Below are 20,643 nucleotides of genomic sequence, written 5' to 3' on the forward strand. Positions count from 1 at the left end.
AAAGTTGTCAGACGCATTCCTTTCTTCTTCACTTTTAATCTTGCTTGGAGGAAAAAATGAAGAGGGGACCGTATTCGGCCCGTGGGCCGCTAGTTGAAGAGGCCTGTTCTACGGTATAGCGGTTTAGCAGACAGTTGTACCCGAATCCACTCGCAGTGAGTTAGGGTTAGAGAGACGTGTCCTTATGGATGAGGTAGGGTTCCTACAGGTGGGGCTGGAGACAATGTGGTTTGAACCAAGTTTGGGCCTATCTTTTTGGTGGTGGGGGGGGGGGGCCACTAGCCTGCCCCGAGGACACTGTGTAGCGGTGTATGTCGACTCAACAAGGAGAGAGAGTGAGCCGGCTATATCGGGGTTGAGCAGGGTGCGCGTTTATCTGACGTCGGCGCCGTGCCAGGCGACAGCTGGAGGATCACACTCCCATCCCGTCTCTTCGCTAAAAGGACGACGCGGTTATCTTCCCGCCGCTGCAAGGCGCCATCAAAGCAGAGACGAGACGCGCGGAATGTGGAGTTAATGGGGCGTCACGCCACCAAACAAAGTCGCTAACGAGAGAGCGCCGCTGCTCCACTTTTCGCAAAATTAATAATTTGTCTTTTCCTTCCTTCCTACCGCAAGGGGCTTCTGATCTGGCGCAGAATAACAGGTGTGAGGTGCAGGGAGGGGGGGAGGGGGGAGGGGGGGGGGGGGGGGGGCAAGAGAGAGTGAGAAACAGCGTGCTTATCAATTAGCTCCGCCTTGTCAGATGTGACAGAGCCGTGAATGGGAGTGAAAGGGGTGGGGTGGGGGGGGGGGTCTGAGGATTGAAAGTGTGTGTGTGTGTGTGTGTGTGTGTCTCTGTGTGTGTGTGTGTGATAATAAAGGCCAATTTAAGATGTGATGTGATGTGATGTGTACTTTATTGATCCCCCGGGGGGGGGAATTCCATTTAGGAAAATACAGCATAACACAACATGAGGAAGACAGGTGGACAGACCCCAACATATAATAGATCACCCAAGATTATTAATACTACAGGAAATGCAGCATTGAGTTGTGCAGTGGGGACTTGAAAATATACTATAATATTTGAATATTGTACATGAATTGAACCAAGTTATGACCACAATATATTATATTTTTATGACCCCACAGCGGTATGTGTGATTTTGTATTGTATTTTTTGTTCTTATCCATATAAAGATGGCTTATTCATTTAGTCATCAAATCGGGTGTTTTGATCAATGTTGGTATAATGCAAAAGAAGACTTTGATAAATACATAAGGCGAGCCATTACAAGAGATCATGCCTTAACTTTCCCATTACATAATTACTTGTGGGTGCTAGAAACACACAAGTTCTCAAGAGTTTTTTTCTTAAAGGTCCCATGACATGCCAGATGCCACCAGATGTGGCACAAGCCGTTTTGGAAATCTTCCCCTTATGACATCACAGGTGGGCGTGTCCACCTAGATGTGTGCTGGATAGATCAGCCCACCAGCCTACCCAGTGGACTGTAGCAAACGTTGCTCATCTATCCGTCACACACATCTAGGTGGACACGATTTAAGATTTTCTTAAGATCATATTCCGTTTTTGTGATTTCCTCTTGCTTGAATACACATCTCATCAATGCTAGTGTCCCAACAGGCCTCTAGATGATCACCAACTGAAACTGTTCTGTTTTTCGTGCTTAAGATGGCCATGGAAATCAGTGAGCATATTACATATTAGGCTCACTCACCGCTATCCTTTTCTCCAAGTCCATGTTCGTTCCGCAGTGGGTCCTGCCTCGGCCCCTGGCTTCCCTCTGTGTGGATCTGCTTCTCTCTGGTGGTCAGTAGCTGTACTACAGCGACGCTGGAAAAATAAATAATGATGGCGTTGACTTTATTAATCCAGAGGGGAAAACACAGCAGAAAGAAATAGAGGAGCACCAGTTATAATAATAATAAAAAAGTGATAATAGATTATATAAATAAGAATAGATATTTACAAGAGATTGATAGAAAATATATCCATATAGGCCTACACAACAAGAGCCACATGTAAATGTTAGCATTATGGACAGTTGGGGTAGACATTATTGACAGTATATGCTAAATGATTGGACCCAAACATTACCATACAACTTATATCTTGGGGGAAGTGGAGAGCAAGCCCACCTAAATATTCTAACTGCCCCCCAAGATCCGAGCGAATAAATAGCACGGCCGATTTAAAGCAATGGGCTGGTTACTCTTGTCCTAAACCCCTCAAACTATAAATAAATATAATATAAATGTTTTCATCGATTCCGGAAAATCATGAAGTAGCTCAACAAAATAAGATGTTTTCCTAAAATCTGATTGGTTTGGACTTGGGTGACATGGTTGATACAAAGCCAGAGAGGGGTGTCACGATGATGGGATGTCTTACTTATCGTCGGCTTGCTCTGCACTCTGCTTCATGAGAGTCTCGGCCTGGGAGATCTGCAGAATGAATTGTAATGGGAATAAATAAAGTTGTCCTCTTATTAGAATGTGAGTGTGGTGTGGGTAAGAAATGTAACAAAACGAAAGGGTTAACTTATAATCTAATGGACATATTAGCTATCACATCTCGCCAATAGGGCTTTTTAAGAAAGGGAAAATTGCCAAAACGTTCTTGAATAAATAATTTCATGATTAGGTTGTGTAGAAACCTCTCTGCACCTCTCAACGCTCCCCAAGCAGAGCGAGCTAGACCCGGTTGAGCGCCAACATCCATAAGATTTGGTTATAATGGAAAAAGATATCAAAAGAAAATGACAAGAAGATTTCCTGTCCCACCAGACTGGACTTGGTGAGGTTATAACTTAAAATAAAGTTATAGTAGACACCTTCAAACCAACGGGTTTTACATCTTATAACACATGCAACAGATAACAAAGTAGCTATGCATGGCAACAATAAACTAAAACCGGATAGGTTCAATTATAAGTGAACTTGAAACAACTAAGCCTGTTGGTTGCGTTTCAAATCGGTGTTTTTGATAAAACCTTGAGTTAGGAGGCTCTTTGGGACGGCCAGAGACTTGTCAGTAACTTTAAACTTTAAAGTTTAGTGATTAACTTAACTTTAGTGATACAACCAAATCGTCCTTGGGTCACGTGCACCGTTTCACCTTTACCGTCACTCTCAACCAAACCTCACAACGCCGTCACACTGGAGCCGCGCCGATTGGCCGAACGTCTTCGGTAACCCCTCCTACCTAGGGTTTCGATTGGTCCATATCGTCCGGCTCCTGCCAGCGCGCTAGTCTGTCCCATCAGCGTGTATTCGCTTCACTGCGAAAATGGCGAACCTGTGTGTGCGAGCAGCGCGACAGAGCTACCTCTGTCTGGCTTCACCTTCACTATTAAGGTAAACCCGTGTTAACTACGTCGTCGTTAAGGGTTCGTCCGGCTGTAAGGGTTCATCTGATACAAGTGTATTCATGCATTCATGTATTATTATGGGTATTACTCCCAAAAGTCCTCTGCAACCAGGGTGTCATAACAGTGGATCGATTGATCCTTTACATCTGTTCTTTCTTACACACGTTCAGCATGTCGATATGTGGGTCATAAAACACACACACACACACACACCTATTTTGCGTTGAGTCGATCGATCAGAAGTCGTAGTTCTGACCGGGTATCGAACCCGGGACGTAGAGATGATGACATAACACAGACCTGCGATGGCTTGAATACTTGGTTAGATCTTGAGGAGCTTTGGGTTTGTTTTTTTTGTTTTCAACAAGGAGGATAGGCATGTAATGTTGTCTGGAATACCAGCCATATACATTAATATATAATGTAAAATATATATATATATATAAAAACACAAGTGTACTAAAACGGAGTGCCTTCCTGTCCTAACCTCAGCATGCCCTCAGTGTGCGTCACATTCTCCCCTGATTGCGTCAAACCGCCCCAGCAGGTCGTCCCCTCGGTTCTTATGCACCGCAGCCCAGCGCCAGAACGGCCGGGGACCCGAGGATGAGGGCGACAAGCCGGAGCAGAGCGCCGCCGAGAAGGCCTCGGCAGAGGAGAAGAGCCAGCTTGAAGGGCAGTTAAAGGAAGTCACCGTGAGTTTGCATGACCAAAACGAACAAGCACTTATCCGTGTAATGGAAAGGTCATTGGATGTAACGTTGTACGACATCTTTTTTTTTTTTTCACGTATCTCATGCCTTTAAAACTGAACTGTACATATTACAAGTCAGTATTTTTACGTATTTTCCTCAGATTTGTCGTTCAAAATGATTGAAGTGGTTGTTGGTTGAAATCCAGCACCACATATAATGGGAAATATATATATATATATATATATATATATATATATATATTCCCCCAAAACATGAAACTATATTGAGCAAGTTAAGTGTCATGTATCCATGAAGTGTGAAAATGCTGGAATGGATTTGGGAAATCGATTGGTACTGCCTGGTCATTTTTCATTCCATGTATCCGAGCACAAAAATTACATTTGTAGTACATTTGTATTACAAATGGTTTTTTTTTGTAGCCTGTTAACCTTCCATATCTTTCTGTGTTTCTTCAAGGAAAAGTACAAGCGAGCACTCGCAGACACGGAGAACCTGCGGGTGAGGAGTCAGAAGATGGTGGAGGACGCCAAACTATATGGTAGGGTATGCCGCCGCCACCACCACTCGCTGCTGCTTGAACGTACCCCCATCCACCACCTCTTTGACACGTCACCCGGAACACGTGCCCTCTTTCAATGCATCACTGAAAACACACCTTTTTAAAATGGGATCCAACTTTCCTCTACGATTATTTTTGTTCCTCTTAATGTTGATGCTTTTTGAATATCTCAATGCAACTTTGTTTAATTGATGTTTCCTTGCTTGTTTTTCCCTCCTGTATATTAAAGTTCCCATATCATGTGTTTTTAAGGTTAATAATTGCATTTGGGGGTACTACTGGAATACCCCTTTCTTTTAAACAAGCTGTTTCACACACTTATTGAGGGGCCGTTCTCGGTGGGCACGAATACTCCCCCTGGCTCGGACTTAGATTTTTCTAGCTTAGCAGACGTAAAACATGTATACACACAGTACGTCATATAACAGTCTAAAGCAAAGGGAAAGTCGAAAAAGCACGATATCACACCTTTTTAAGTCTTCGGCGTGTGAGCATTTAGATGAAGTGCTATAAAACCAAAAAAAACGTCTAACGACCCCCCTCCACCCCGCCCAGGCATCCAGGGCTTATGCAAAGACCTGCTGGAGGTGGCAGACATCCTGGAGAAGGCTACGGAGAGCGTGCCCAAGGAGGAGGTGACGGCGAGGAACCCCCACCTCAAGAGCCTCTACGACGGGCTGGTGATGACGGAGGCGCAGGTCCAGAAGGTGTTCACCAAGCACGGCCTGGTCAAGATCAACCCCGACGGCCAGAAGTTTGACCCCTACGAGCACGAGGCGCTCTTCCACGCGCCCATCGACGGCAAGGTGCCCGGCACCGTCGCCGTGGTGACCAAGGTGGGCTACAAGCTCCACGGGCGCACCCTGAGGCCCGCACTGGTGGGCGTGGCCAAAGCCCCCTAAGAGGGGAGGGTTCACCTCGACGCAGAGAGGGAAGTGATCCAGGTGAAGAGGACTGATCGAGCGCCACCTTTCCTTGAATCTCGTGGTACCTGGGAAAGACTGGCCGGGAATCGACTGAAGGACTGAAGCCTGTCTGGGAATAATGCAGTTTAATTTTCATGATCTGATCTGTACAGCCGTAGTATTTCTGGTCAGATCTAAAGTCGTGTGTAATTCATTTGACTTTAGAGTTTGGGTTACCTCTGACATCCATGGACGGTGTACACGTACATTCAGCATTGCAGGAAACAAATCCATAACATCTACAATAAAAAAATAAAATTCCACACCATAAGGAGTTTTCATGCTTTTTTGGAGATTTCCGAAATCTTCACTGACAGAGATGCTTGAACTATTTATAGAACCAAAATGGTTTGGTGAGATTTCCTACAATGTTTTCTGTTGTATTGGGCTACACGTGAAACCAGAAGTACACCTGTCAGAAAGCTATTATCTATCTAGCATTTTCGGTTCATTCCAGAGATTTGTCAACTTTATATAAACAAATTTAATGTATGTTTAAAAATAAACATTGTTTTGTCATTTATCATGTGAATTTTATGGGGGACTGTGGAATTGAGAACAAGCCATTGGGTTGTAACTCTGTGGACGGACAAACTACTTTTGAACTGTTGGCTGTGTATATAACACCTTCATTGCAACGTCACCATGGGAAGATCTGTCATGGTGGCGTTGAGTGTTTTGAATATCACCGTCCTATAAGGTTGTGTAGCAAAGCAATCACCAGTACTACAGCATCTAAATAAATGTGTAGATTTCAAAAAGTCATTTTTCGTTCTCCCCTTTATAACAGTCTTTGGACGTTCTGTAATCTCAGTCAATTCGATCGTTTTCTAATTGACAATATTAAACCAAGCAGGGTTTTGATTAGATCCTTTAAGAGTTATACAGCTATGTAACCAGTGTGTGTAGAAGTGATACAAATGCAAGATATGCCTCTCTTATGTGGTTGTGGGCAAAATGTACTTAGCAAGCTCAGCAAAAGCAGGTTAATGGTCAGTATCAATGAGATGCTGAGGAAATAGTTGTCAAACCTGCTGCTGACGAATGAACAGGCCGATTTGAAAGTATAAAGCATTTGCACCTTTTAATACAAAAACATACACACCGTGTCATGTGCAACCACAGTAAATAGAACAGCTAAAACGCACAAATGTAAGTTTGTATAGACTGATGAATAAACTATTGGTATAAAATGGAACCGCTCGACGACATGCCATGACTAGACGGAAGGTTAGAAAAATGGACTTTACACACCCTCCTACATTTGCTGGTCTTAATTACAAAAGCTATACAATTCTGAAATAAAATACTGTACATTTCACAGGTCAGTATTTTAACCTCTTTTCTCAGATTTATCGTACAAAATTATTTACAAAGTTGCTGCATGTCTAAAAGAAGTAATCCAGCACAACGTATAATAGAAAATATATCCCCGAAGACAAACAATAGAGCAATTTGAATTGCTATTTTTTTTTCCAGAGACATGTATCCATGAAGGGAATCTTATGGGGAACCATTATCAACAGCTAGCTTCACATGCAGAATTACAACATTTTGGTCAAATACTCGAGACAGCGATGGCCTTCTTTCAGCAGTAGGAAAGAACAGGACTGTTACACAATCACATATTGTTTTGAAAGGAACAAACCACACTAGCCAATGAAAAGGGAGTCTCCTCACATAAACAATGAAAAAAATGCCAAAGTCAAAATGCAGGAACGCCTCCACTAACATACGACGACGTACCCGCTGCCAAAAATGATCATTAGGATGGTTAGGGTTATCTTTGAGAAAAAGTTGTAATCATGCTTTTTTGTGTGCAAATGTAGCATCTTTTTACAGGGCAGTCCTGACAAAAGACCACAAACATTCTTGATCTGTCATTCACCAATCCACTAAATCCCACCTAGCTCCTTGTCTGAAGTAACTGTTTTTTCACAACTGCAGATAAAGGGAAATGATCTTCACTGTGCCCAATGAACATTTAAACACCCCTTTTCTCTCTTCTCAAGAACACTGAAGACTTGGACAATGATAGGCTCAGAGGGAGAAAGCATTGGAAGACAATCAACGAATATTAAACACACTTCACTTGTAGGCTTAACAATGACACACCCACCTTTCAAACCACTTGCCCAAACCAACTAATAACCTTATCGACATTTGAATAATATTGATAAACTATTCAAGCGAACTGGTTACTGCTCATCACATCCAAGGTGTTGTACCACCAGAATGTGACATTGGCAATAAGCAACATTGTTTCAGGGTGACAAAAAAAAAGTCAAGACACAACCATCTTTCTCCATCCCTGAAGAAGACACTATTAAAAAAAGATGGAACCGAGGACAGCACTTTACAAAGCACTCACTAGCCATGCGTTATCTTACCGAAACAGAGCAAACCGGGAGTTAAACAATGACTGTACGTGGTGGGACAGGCACAAAAATGTGTCCAAAAGGTTTTTTTGAACAATGTGATCACAGTCTGTTGAGCAAATTAAGCTGGGTCTTATCCGACTTTTGATCTACTGGGTGCCGCAAATGCAAAAGCTTCATATATAAAACAACTGTTATAGCAAACTGTAATAATTCCAGGGCTCCATTGGAGCCATTGTTCCATCCCTGTGCCTTCCAGAATAACCTCCTTTTACGGTCAATGGAAATATAAATTTCGATCCTTCTAGACTTTCAGTGCTGAAAGGTTACGTTAGGTGATCACCGTCTCCAACAACACAAATCAACATCGTCCATTATGAGCTGCCATAATAAAGAACAGTCACCGGCAGGGTCAGTGTTTAGTCTGAACCTTCTCAGTTGTAACGTCACTGAGAGTCAACCCCCAGTGATGCACTGCAAACACACCAGACAAACCTCTGCTTCGATTCATATTACCATAGAGTCTCTGTACTTTAATGCAAAAATAAAGGCCTATGTTTTCACCGTTACCATTTGTATGAAAATACTGGAAATACTTAAATCCGAAATGTTGTTTGTTCTCCCCTTGCAATTATTCAAGTTACACTTTGAAAAAGGGGGGGGGGGGGGGGGGGGGGGGGGGAACGACAATTCTCACGAGCAAGCAAGGACCGACCGGTAATCGTCTCTCTCAACAACAGCCGACCAACAGCCAACCAACAGTCCACGGCAGTCAGGAGACGCCCCGCTGTTAGGAGGCGTCCCGCGAGATCCAACCGCTCTCCGTCAGGAAGGTGAGGATGCGCTTCCTGAGCACCTTGTCGAGGTAGCCGGGCAGGCGGCTCTTGGCCGGGATGCCCTGCCTCTTCTGCAGGTGGTCCTTGATGATCAGCGTCTTGACGGTGAGGTAGCGCGCCGGGCTGAGGTTCAGCGAGCTGCACAGCACCTTCTCGCGCTCCGACAGCAGCTCGAAGCCCCCCAGGTTCTCGATGGCGGCGAACTCCCCGTCCTTGCCCTCCTCTTTGATCCCCGCCACGCCCCCTCCTCCCCCCCCCCCCCTCCGCCCATGCCCGCCCCGCCGGCTCCGATGCCCAGCGCGCCGCCGGACCCCAGCGCACCGCCCCCGCCGCCGCCGCCGCCGCCGCCCCCGCCCAGCCCCGCTCCGCCGCCCCCTCGCTTGGAGGTCAGCGACACGCCCTTGACGTTCTCCTTGCGCTTCTCGCGCTTGTGCCGCGCCGCTTCGTACTCGGACGCCTCGTCCAGCCGCGCGATGCCGTTGCGCCGGTAGCGCTGCAGCTCGCGCACCTTGGCCCGCAGCGCGCGCTCCTTGTGCACGTTGTCGAAGAACTCCTCAAACTCCCGGTGGGCCATGAACTGGCAGAGCACCCGCAGGCGCGCCCGCTGCTCCTTCTCCTCCTTGGTGATCTTGCGCTTGGGCGTGGCCGGGGCGGCGGCGGCGGCACTGCCGCCGCCCCCCGCGCCGCCACCACCGGGCCCCGTGGCCGCGAGGATCCCCGAGGAGACACCACCCAGGGCAGCGGCTCCCGATCCGGTTCCTGCGGTCCCAGCTGCCGCACTTCCTCCTCCCCCTCCTCCACCACCACCACCACCTCCTCCTCCTCCTCCTCCACCCCCCCCCCGCCGCCGCCACCGCCGCCACGGTCCCGGCCGTTCCCCCTCCTCCTCCTCCTCCTCCTCCCCCTCCCCCGGGCCGCTCCTTGTCCTTCTTGTCACGGCCGAGGAACGCCGGCACCAGGCTGTAGTCGCGCGCCACGTTCTTGCGGCGCTGGCGCTCGCGCAGCTTGCGCACGTACATGTCGACGTGGGCGCGCTTCATCTCGATGTCCACGTCCTCGTCGTCGTAGTTCACCGACAGGCCGCTGATGAGCTTCTCGGCGTCCTGGTCGTACTCCACCTCGTAGTCGTCGCGCAGCGGCATGTAGCCCAGCTGCTGCTGCTCGGCGAGGGACACGTCCAGCGGGGGCAGCGGGGTGGTGAGGGAGGGCGACAGGGGCCCCCCGCTGGGGCAGGTGTGGTCCGTGACGCGGTTGGGGATGTTGTCGGGGATGCAGGCCTTGCCCAGGTTGCCGTGGATGTACATGGTGACGTAGTGCTCCATGACCTCCTGGGGCGTGCGCGAGGCGCCCACGTGCGTGGCCATGTCCTCCTGGGAGACACAAGCGACACGCGTCAAGGGGGGGAGTGATGGAGACAAGGGTCAACGTAGACAGTTGAAATAACGGTCAATATTTTATCAGGTAAAGGATCAGGGATCGGTCCTCTCCTAGAGTAAAGTTTATTAATAACACATTATTTACACATATCAACCTGTAAGTCGCATACTATAGTAGCAGTATACTATTTATACATCTGTGACTGAACATATTGAAATAAACTGATTATCTAAATGTTTAAGATCTTACATTAAGAAGCTAAATCGATTGTCCTATAACATGTACATAGCATGTGTACTGTTAACTTGACGCGTGCAACTCCTTCATCTGTCATCCACAAGTTGCTCATCTTTTTTTCCCCCCAAAACTTCCATTCTCTTTAGATGTGTTTATAGACTCTTTGGCTCATGCATTCATCAAGTAGAGGTGGCTTAACAGATATACACCAGGGAGACAAAACTGCAGCTTCAAAAAACAGTAAATACACCAAAACTTCACTTTCGGTCGACAGATAACGAACACAGAGACACATTTCTGTTTCTTAAAACAATGCTACTTGCTGAGGTTGTTTCAACACTCTATGTCATACAGTGACGGTACCCTGTTTACAGATTATAACCAGAAATGTGAATAATTAATCATCGTCATCTAAAAGTGCAACAAAAACCCAAACATCCAAACTTAAAGTCACACATACCCAGTTCCCAAAGCCATACTGCTCGATGGCATCGAGCAGCGCCTGCTCCTCCCTGCCGGTCCAGCCTCCCTCCGCCTCCGGACCCCAGAGGGGGAAGCGGCCGCCGTCCACCTGCTGGTAGCCGTGCCACCGCCGGTGGGTCCCTATCTCCGCCCCGGCCGAGAAGCACTCGGGGCACAGCTCGATGTCGGGGCAGTCGGTGCAGCGGAGCCGCAGGTTGGTGACGTCTGCAAGGCAGTTCACGCAGTACTTCTTCTTCCCGAGGTCGGCCATGTTTGCTCGCTGCTCCGCTTGTTGTTGGAGGAGGCGGCGCGTGCGCACTGGCGGTTTGTCTCCGCTGCGCCGCTGACTCTGTTGCCTCGTGAATATTCATGAGGCGTGCGGTGAGCGGTTGTGATTGGGTCGGAGACCTGACGTTTCAAGACAACTGGAGACAACGTGAATGGTTGTCACCGACGACTAAATAATAATATTAAATAATAACCTGACTTCGTTTGAATAGGTAGCATTTTAAACTCACAAAAAAAATCACAAAAAGTATAATCTTATTAAACTTGTTGTGATAATTGCATACGTTTAAAACGTTACTCTTTTCCTCATGAATATTAATGAGCGGTGAGGCGAGTGGTTGTGATTGGCTCACAGACCTAACGTTTCCACGACAACTGGAGATAACATGAATGGTTGTCACCCACGACTAAAGGCACACAAGTAATAACCTGACCTCGTTTGAATAGGTGGCCTTTTAAAGGTATGCAATTATCACAAAAAGTATAATACGATCATACTATTATAGTATGAAATATTTCGAACTTGCCTGACTTTTTAAAACTTATTACCCAAATGGAGGAAGCAGAGGGAATAGATAAAAATGAAAATGATTACAAGTTGGAGAACGAAAAAAACTCGAACGAGTCAGAAAACGAGAACATAAACGGAGCGACCTCGGTGGACTCGTCTGAAGAGCTGACCGGACCTCCCCTCCACAACGGGGAGGAGACGGCCACGGAGGGAACGCCAACGGAGCGAGACGCGCAGTCAGGGGGTCTCGGGGTCGGCCCGGGGGACGAGGGCGGGTCTTCTGTTGCCACGGTTACAGAAGAGGCTGAAGAGGGCGGGGCTTCTGTTGCCACGGCGACAGAAGAAGAGGCTGAACCCACGGAACCGGGAGGAGGAGACGACGACGACGGGGAACGCGACGACGGGGAACGCGACGACCGGAACGACCCGGACGTCACCAGCGCCAGCTTGGTTTTCGTGGACGGTGACGAGGCCCCCCCTGAGATGGACCTGCTCCCCGGTGAGGACAGTGTCGGGTTCGAATCCCCCGGGGCGGGTCATCGGGTGACCCCCCGAGCAGGGGCGGGTGATCAGGTGAGCCCCGAGCAGGAAGCCTTGAGCGAGGAGGAGGAGGAGGAGGAGGAGGAGGAGGAGGAGGAGGAGGAGGAGGGCTGCTGTGAAGAAAGCACGGCAACCGCCGACCACGTGGAGGACGGTGTGGATGCCCTGGAGGCGTACACGCGACTCTATGACCAGCTGTGTGCCGAGAGGGAGGAGCTCCTTCGGCACAGCGGGGAACTGCAAACGGAGATAGCCGAGGACTCGGCGTTTTGGAACGACATGGGAGGAGACGGCCGGCCAGGAGAGGGGGTGCACCCGTTGCAGCAGCAACTGCAGAGCTATGAAACGTACCTGAGCCGACTGGGTGACCTCAGGCTGGAGGAGCAGGGGGAAAGGGTGAAGGTACAGAGCCTTCGTCCAGAGTTACAGCAGGTGGGTGGTAGCGGTTGATCCAATGCGACTAGAACGACCCCTACGAACGCACACACACACACACACACACACACTCATTGACTCACTCACACACACACACACACACACACGCACACACACACACACACGCACACACTCATTGACTCACTCACACACACACACACACACTCACACACACACACACACACACACACACACACACACACACACACACACACACACACACACACACACACACACACACACACACACACACAATACACAGGTGTAAATGGGGACTGGCCACTGCAACCAACCAACCAAACAACTGACTGACTCCTCCCTTTCGTTCCCCCCCCCCCAGCAGGTGGAGTCCGAATGGCAGGAACTCGTGGCCCTCAAACGCCGCACGGCCGCGACGGCCCCGGGGCCACAGGCGGTGCGCGCCGTCATCGACGAGCTCCTCGGGCGCGAGCAGAGATGCGTGGACGAGCTGGTCGCCGCCAAGCTGGCGGACGTCCAGTCCAAGAAGAAGAGCCGCGTCCAGCAGCAGGCCGGCGCCGCCGCCGCCGCCGCCGGCCACAAGGACAACATGTCCGACATGCTGCAGATGATAGAGCAGAGGAAGGAGAGGCGGCTGCTGGCCGAGAAGTGCGACGAGGATCTGCGGAAGATACAGAAGAACATGGCGAGCACCATGGAGGTATACACCGCAACCTCTCAATGGGTGTAGAAGGTTCACTACTAGCACCATGGAGCTACCTCCTCCACCTCTATGGGTATAAAGGTAACAGGTACCTCCTCCACCTCTAAAGGGTATAAAGGTATAGCACCATGGAGGTACCTCCTCCACCTCTATGGGTATAAAGGTATAACCACCATGGAGCTACCTCCTCCACCTCTAAAGGGTATAAAGGTATAGCACCATGGAGGTACCTCCTCCACCTCTAAAGGGTGTAAAGGTAACAGCTACCTCCTCCACCTCTACGGGTGTAAAGGTAACAGGTACCTCCTCCACCTCTATGGGTGTAAAGGTAACAGGTACCTCCTCCACCTCTATGGGTGTAAAGGTATAGCACCATGGAGGTACCTCCTCCACCTCTACGGGTGTAAAGGTATAGCACCATGGAGGTACCTCCTCCACCTCTACGGGTGTAAAGGTATAGCACCATGGAGGTACCTCCTCCACCTCTACGGGTGTAAAGGTATAGCACCATGGAGGTACCTCCTCCACCTCTATGGGTATAAAGGTATAACCACCATGGAGCTACCTCCTCCACCTCTAAAGGGTATAAAGGTATAGCACCATGGAGGTACCTCCTCCACCTCTAAAGGGTGTAAAGGTAACAGCTACCTCCTCCACCTCTATGGGTATAAAGGTAACAGGTACCTCCTCCACCTCTATGGGTGTAAAGGTATAGCACCATGGAGGTACCTCCTCCACCTCTACGGGTGTAAAGGTATAGCACCATGGAGGTACCTCCTCCACCTCTACGGGTGTAAAGGTATAGCACCATGGAGGTACCTCCTCCACCTCTATGGGTGTAAAGGTAACAGGTACCTCCTCCACCTCTATGGGTATAAAGGTAACAGGTACCTCCTCCACCTCTACGGGTATAAAGGTAACAGGTACCTCCTCCACCTCTATGGGTATAAAGGTATAGCACCATGGAGGTACCTCCTCCACCTCTACGGGTGTAAAGGTAACAGGTACCTCCTCCACCTCTATGGGTATAAAGGTAACAGGTACCTCCTCCACCTCTATGGGTGTAAAGGTATAGCACCATGGAGGTACCTCCTCCACCTCTATGGGTATAAAGGTAACAGGTACCTCCTCCACCTCTACGGGTGTAAAGGTAACAGGTACCTCCTCCACCTCTACGGGTGTAAAGGTAACAGGTACCTCCTCCACCTCTACGGGTATAAAGGCAGCACCACAGGGCGACCTCCCCCTCTCTTATTTATACAGAGTTTCCTTCCTTCGGTCTCCATCCCCTCCTCCTCCTCCTCCTCCTCCTCCTCCCAGGTCACGGTCCACGTCAGGGAGCACCTCCGGTGGATCCAAGCGGAGAACCGGGCCAAGAGCGCCCGGCTGGCCCACTGGGAGGGCCTGCTGGCCCAGAGGAGGGAGCTGCTGACGGGCGCCAAGAGGGCGCGCAGCCGCCTGCGCTCCCAGGCCCTGGAGCTGAGGCAGCGCTGCAGCATGCTGGGCGACGCCGCCCTGCTCCGGGACTTTGAGGAGCAGGTGGACGCCTGCGGGCGGCTGGAGGCCGGCGGCGGGGGTCTCCGCCGGCGCCACTCCGAGGCGGCGCTCAAGTGCGCACGCTGGAAGGAGAAGCAGGGGACGAGCTGATTGGGATGCGTGTGTGATTATAATAATTATATATATATATATATAATTATATATATACAATTATGATGCAAGTTTCAGCCATCAATTAGTTCTAAAGCCTGTTCCCTTCTCCTTTGTTTTAGATGGATGGTCTGATAGGGTACCAGGAACTTTAGAATTTAGATTTACGTGTGATTAGGGAGTACCACAACCACTATGATAGTAAACGGATAAAGGGAAATTAAAATAACATTAACCAAACAGATGTTTCTGATGCACAAATATTTGTCTTGTTAATTAAAAAAAATAATAATAATAAAAATAAATAAATAACATATCAAGATATGACTCACAGGATGATCACAGTACAACACCGTAACACCTTTTTAATTCATTGTAGCTTAATCAAACTATATAATTATCATCCACAATGTAATTGGTTGTTTTGGTAGCAGTCGGTTGCTTTGGCTTGTTGAGTGACACGACAGAATGCAGCACATCGATGGGGTTTATTAGTAATAAAGAAGTTAACAAACCACTCATCACACGTCACTTTAAGCTTATACAAACGGTATCTTTAGAAGGCTCCACTCCGCACCAGTCGGTGGCAGTATTGCACTACTCACCTCAAATAAAAGAAAAATAAATAATGCTTCCGGAGCACAAAAATACAAAACATTCATTTCTACCATCCGCATCAACAGACCAGGAATACGCACCATTAAATGCAAGAAAACGACCGTTGAATTTTCTCAAGGTAAAGTATATGAGTCAAGTCAATTAATATGTGTGTTAGATCGTTATTTGTATCGTCAATGAACGGTGACATAACGTTACTGCAGTGTCGAATCTGTCACATTGCACAATTTCTTAAGCATGTCGTTATTTGTTCACATAACATCACATGTCTCAATTGACTTATTGTGCAAATGCATGTGTTTACGCGTGGTTATCTAATACGAAAACCAAGGTTGGTTTATCGTGCAACAAGCCTCTCCTGCTGCTTGGTCTCCTCGCAGTAAAAGACGCACGCATGTTCTTGTTCTCTGTAGACTTGTTCTTCACCACCGAGTTCTCCTGCAGCTCCACACACCGCGCCATGACCGACGGACGAGCCCCGGGGGGGGCGGCCGCGCTCCCCCAGAACCCGCTGACGCCGCCCTCCTCCGTCGGCCTCCAGTCCGTCGAGATGGACCCGGTGGAGTACACCCTCCGCAAGCGGCTTCCCCGCAAGCTCCCCAAGCGGCGCAACGACGTCTACGTGAACATGAAGACGGACTTCCGCGCACAGCTGGCGCGCTGTCAGAAGCTGCTGGAGGGCGGGGGTCACCGGGAGATCTGCGTGCACGGCCTGGGCCTGGCCATCAACCGGGCCATCAACATCGCCCTGCAGCTGCAGGCCAGCAGCCAGGGGGCGCTGCAGCTGGCCGCCAACACCTCCACGGTGGAGCTGGTGGACGACCTGGAGCCGGACGACCCCGACGAGGCCCCCGGGGAGCCCATGACGCGCACGCGCAATAACTCTGCCATTCACATTAAAGTGTATTACCCGAGCCCTTAGAGATAGTGTGTGTGTGTGTGTGTGTGTGTGTGTGTGTGTGTGTGTGTGTGTGTGTGTGTGTGTGTGTGTGTGTGTGTGTGTGTGTGTGTGTGTGTGTGTGTGTGTGTGTGTGTGTCCAAATCGTGAACGTGTAACATTTTACGCCAATGACGGGGGAGTGTGATGGAAATCTGAAAGTGAATCTAACCTCTAGTGGGTCGCCGAACTTCAAGGAAATGGCTGTATGGTGATCCTGTGTTTTCAGTTTAAACTGAGTCTTTGTTGTATTGTCGGTGATACGTAGACTGTGGTGCATATGTTTTAGGCAGCTTTTAGTTTACTTCTGGACGTTTTCAGAAAACTTGACTTGCCTCTATAGTGCAGTGCCAAATGTGAATCCCCCCTTTTTCATTTTAAGCCCTACAGAAATATTTTTAGTTTTCATATTTATATACATATATCTAAGGAATGAAATATGGTCAATGTGTCATGCAAAATAAAGTGGGATTGGAATACAAGAGGCGTGTTCGTGCATGTATGAACTGCAGGTGTATCGGTAAAGGGACGCTATATTTTACCTCCCAGTTGTGATGGGATTAGCGCAGCAGATGATACGGTCCAATAGTAGACCATCTCTGGCTGGATGTGTCACCACCATAGCGTCGATTTGGTAAAAGGCTGATCAACACAGTGTTGGGTTAACATTCATCAATTGGAGAGAGCCTAAAGGTACTCCATATACAATTTCATGTTTTCCATAAAACTCAAACCTTTATTCAACAGTTTTCAGCGATGCTAAAATAATTGCACACGGGTTTTCTAATCATCATTGAGCCTTTTAACACAGTGAGCTAAACAATTAGAACACAGTCGTGATGCTGGCTGGAAATGGGCCTCTGTACACCTGTGTAGATATAACATTAAAAAATCTGCCGTTTCCAGCTAAAATAGTCATTTACCACAATAACAATGTCTAGTCTTTATTTCTGATTAATTTAATGTTATCTTCAAAAATAAGGACATTTCTAAGTGACCCCAAACTTTTGAAAGGTAGCGTAGGCCTATATATACTTATCCCAAGGAAGAAGTAGGAAGCAGAGCTGAAGCTTCGTTGCAGTTCTCAGGTAGGATTTAGTGTCCAGCCCCCCGTTTCTGTAGCCTGGCTCCGCCCGCCCACCTACTTCCGCCCAAATTTCATTTTCCCTTCTGTACAAATGAAATTAAGTACGATGGTCTGGTAGCACCAGGCTACCGTTTCTGTCCTCTGGTTGCCCAATTGTGATCCATCATTGAAATTAAGCGTTTCAGAGCGAGAGAAGCACTTTTTGACCAACAGTGTGTTTTTGACCCTAACACGTGAATTGTGCTCAAAACCAATGCTCTTCACTTCCAAATGGTGCGCAATGGCATAAATAACCATATTTAAGCTTAGTTACACGTTTGCATTGAAAGGGACTGAGTTATCAACTTTTCCAGTTCTTATGTGTGCAAAATGCTTTGACCAACAACGTGTTTTTGACCCTAACACGTGAATTGTTTTCAGTGGGTTTATTTCTCCCTGGATAAGCGGTGACATCAGCTGAGCTAAGGACATCCATGTTAACTTAAAACACATTCTGAACTTTGAACGTGGGAAAATCAAATTGGTTAGTTGGCAACTGTGATGCAAACAACACTTTAGCGTCTCCAACCGACCGCCAAAACGTCCCTTATCGGTTTATTTCACAAGACCTTGTTTCTCCCCCAATAGACTTGTTGTTTACACATAACAAAACCCCATCCTTTTTAATCCCGAAAAAATAATATTTTGAGTCAAAATAACAAAAGAATGGTGGGAATGCAGAGGGCTAAGATAACACAAGAAAGAACATCCTTAGGAACATCCTTAGGAAACAACGCTCTTGGTAACCATCTGTCATTCAAGCTGGGAAGCAACAACTAACTAATCAACTAGACTGATGAAGTATCTATCGTCGCATCTATCGTCAGCGACGCGGCTCCAGTGTGGACTGATTGCTTTGCCCGTGACGTGAAGCAATGACACGAGAGAGAGAGAGTGGAAACAGCACACTGTGTGCACGTGTGAATGAGAAAGCCTGGGAGTCCGGAAAATGGATTAGGTTTGAGCTCCTTGCAGGATGCAAGCCATAAAAAGCCCAATCACAATTCTTCCTGCTGGCATTGTTTTCCGCACGGAGCCTCGTCGTTCAGTGCTGATTGCGCATGTGCCACTAGCGTCATCAAACGCACACGTCATTTGAAGGTAAAAACGATAGCGCCAAAGACTAAACCGTTCTTTAAAAAAAAAAAGAAAGACAAACACAAAATCAAACACTTTGTCTTCTTTAATTGATTCATTTTCTGAACGTTTCTATACTTCTGGAGAGTGGCGAGTATAAAACTTTAACAAGACAACGCTAGGCATCTCTAGCCATAAAGATACATGGTCAAGTTGATCTGGGTGTGACGGACACCTCTACAGGTGAGCTCGAAGCTCTAGCCAGCAACCAGGGGCTCGAGGAAGCCCCCCCGACACACCTAAAAGGCGAGAGTGTAAAAAAATACATTCAACAGTGACTGCAGCTCTAAAAAGGCAGAAATAAAAATCTTTATAAATAATCTTTTGCAGAACAATTAAAAATATATATATTAAAATAGTTACTGTAAAATAACATCATTGTGTTTTCAGTGAGGCCAAGGATAAAAATCACGGCAACACGCCAACCCGGCCGTCTCTGCAGTGGGGACGGAAGAAAGGATGTTGCAAACTTATCGTCCTGCAGTTCTCCAGGTGCAAACTACACTCTCTGGGCGGTCCAGTGCCTCCCAATGTCCAGTGCCGTGAGTCCACCATACAATCAGAAGAGGTGGGTTCAAGGGTCAAACTGACAGAAAACACCCAGGTACGCACATACACACGTTCCCATCCACACACACACACACACACACACACACACACACACACACACACACACACACACACACACATGCGTAAGTGTACAAACACACAGAAATTGAAACGAGCGGTCGACGTACAACGAGTACACACACACACACACATACACACACAAAGTGCTTGGAGAGTGCTGATTGGAAAGCTTTTGAAGCAGTGCATTTCATCTGCCCCCCCCCCCCCCCCCCCCCCCCCCCCCACATGTCCCGACGCCACGTCTTCACATTCCAAGGTGCAGGTCGGTTTCTTTGGTACTTGGAAAAATTTCCCGTTATGTCCAACAATAAGCGCGGTGGCAGGGTGGTCAAAAAGTGTGAAATACAATAAATCCCTCCCCCATTTAAAGGAAAAAAAACAACAACTCCAGTCCAGTTTCTTGGCCAATCAGCTGACGTCTTGCTGGCACGCCTGCGCCCCCGACAGGAGCAGGTGCACTTTGCCCCGCAGGAAGTTGACGTACACTTGGAGAAGCTCCGGGGCCGTGGATACCCGCCATGTGTCCTCCCTGTCCGGCGCGCCGTCCGTGGGGACGTACTCCTGGAGAGGAAAGACACGACAAAACAACCGCAGGGTCAGGGTGACATCGCCAAACACGCCGCTTCACCAACGGCCCTCTGACCGCAGCGGGGTTACGCCGCACAGAAAACGGCTTCTCTCGTCGGCTGCATTCGACGGTAAGCGGACGCTAAAGGTGTTGCAATTATATAAAGGCTAGCGCCACGCACAACCCGACGGCCAACTGCTGTCCAACCGGCGGACCGTCATCCACACTCCAGACCAAAGACCACAACGACAGGCGCAGTGACACGTAAGGAGAACCTGTGCTCTCCACAGTGCATTGTAAAATCAATCAATCAGCCGTTATCCCGCAACGATTGAAATTGAGAATTGAGTGACTTCCCACTCGCCCTTCGGCTTTCTGGCGTCGCCTCCGAGGAGAACAACGGCCTCACCTGGAAGTTGAGGCTGCGCAGCACGGCGTTGGTGCTGAGCAGGTCCCGGAGGCAGTTCTCTATGTGGCTCTGCAGCGCCGCGTTGGTGACGGAGCCTCGCAGCAGGCTCAGGGCCTGGTGCAACAGCCACAGGCCCGACTGCACCTCCTGTGCTTGGACCTCTGCCTAGAACACGGAGCGCACTGATTTCAGCGGTTAACCTTGACAC

At 48.5% G+C, this 20,643-nt stretch overlaps 5 protein-coding genes across 7 annotated transcripts in view; 3 read left to right on the plus strand and 2 right to left on the minus strand.

Moving 5' to 3' along the window:
• Window positions 1-3,286: 3,286 nt before the first annotated feature.
• grpel1 (GrpE-like 1, mitochondrial) lies at window positions 3,287-6,382 on the plus strand. 2 transcript variants are annotated; one of them, XM_084487016.1, is made up of 4 exons: window positions 3,287-3,363; window positions 3,925-4,072; window positions 4,550-4,631; window positions 5,208-6,382. In XM_084487016.1, exons 1-4 carry the CDS (start codon window positions 3,296-3,298, stop codon window positions 5,552-5,554), a joined length of 645 nt encoding a protein of 214 aa, XP_084343142.1. In that variant the 5' UTR covers window positions 3,287-3,295; the 3' UTR covers window positions 5,555-6,382. The 2 variants fall into 2 exon arrangements, with proteins under 2 accessions (XP_084343142.1, XP_084343141.1); XM_084487015.1 differs by having other exon boundaries at window positions 3,294-3,363; window positions 3,922-4,072.
• Window positions 6,383-8,688: 2,306 nt separating this feature from the next.
• On the minus strand, window positions 8,689-11,179 carry tada2b (transcriptional adaptor 2B). Its single transcript, XM_084487637.1, is given in 4 exon segments — window positions 8,689-9,105; window positions 9,108-9,496; window positions 9,666-10,201; window positions 10,906-11,179. Coding segments are annotated over 4 exon segments (1,518 nt in total). The 5' UTR covers window position 11,179; the 3' UTR covers window positions 8,689-8,785.
• Window positions 11,180-11,748: 569 nt separating this feature from the next.
• cfap184 (cilia and flagella associated protein 184) lies at window positions 11,749-15,010 on the plus strand (the record flags this gene model as incomplete). Its single annotated transcript, XM_084487079.1, has 4 exons — window positions 11,749-12,279; window positions 12,418-12,648; window positions 13,025-13,360; window positions 14,684-15,010. Coding segments are annotated over 4 exons (1,425 nt in total), but the record flags the coding sequence as incomplete, so codon positions are not given.
• Window positions 15,011-15,652: 642 nt separating this feature from the next.
• On the plus strand, window positions 15,653-17,041 carry pop7 (POP7 homolog, ribonuclease P/MRP subunit). Of its 2 annotated transcripts, none has more exons than XM_084487076.1 (2): window positions 15,653-15,746; window positions 16,073-17,041. In XM_084487076.1, exon 2 carries the CDS (start codon window positions 16,089-16,091, stop codon window positions 16,548-16,550), a length of 462 nt encoding a protein of 153 aa, XP_084343202.1. In that variant the 5' UTR covers window positions 15,653-15,746; window positions 16,073-16,088; the 3' UTR covers window positions 16,551-17,041. The 2 variants fall into 2 exon arrangements, with proteins under 2 accessions (XP_084343202.1, XP_084343201.1); XM_084487075.1 differs by having other exon boundaries at window positions 15,659-15,746; window positions 16,042-17,041.
• Window positions 17,042-19,726: 2,685 nt separating this feature from the next.
• epoa (erythropoietin a) overlaps window positions 19,727-20,643 on the minus strand; it is a 5,734-nt gene continuing 4,817 nt past the window's right edge. The window contains exons 4-5 of the mRNA XM_084487218.1: window positions 20,436-20,600; window positions 19,727-20,019 (exon numbers count right to left, since the gene is read on the minus strand). Of these exons, the coding sequence (XP_084343344.1) occupies window positions 19,867-20,019; window positions 20,436-20,600 (318 nt within the window). The 3' untranslated portion in view covers window positions 19,727-19,866. The remainder of the gene's footprint in view (window positions 20,020-20,435; window positions 20,601-20,643) is intronic.

Source organism: Micromesistius poutassou, assembly GCF_964030765.1.
Source record: "Micromesistius poutassou genome assembly, chromosome: 23".
Lineage (NCBI taxonomy): Eukaryota > Metazoa > Chordata > Actinopteri > Gadiformes > Gadidae > Micromesistius > Micromesistius poutassou.

Bases quoted from the DNA above. Each gene is read 5' to 3' on its own strand.
- pop7 (XM_084487076.1), top strand. From the start codon at position 16,089: ATGACCGACGGACGAGCCCCGGGGGGGGCGGCCGCGCTCCCCCAGAAC.
- grpel1 (XM_084487015.1), top strand. From the start codon at position 3,296: ATGGCGAACCTGTGTGTGCGAGCAGCGCGACAGAGCTACCTCTGTCTG. The intron at 3,364-3,921 runs GTAAACCCGTGT...AAACCGCCCCAG, and splicing joins GCTTCACCTTCACTATTAAG to CAGGTCGTCCCCTCGGTTCT. The intron at 4,073-4,549 runs GTGAGTTTGCAT...TGTTTCTTCAAG, and splicing joins GGCAGTTAAAGGAAGTCACC to GAAAAGTACAAGCGAGCACT.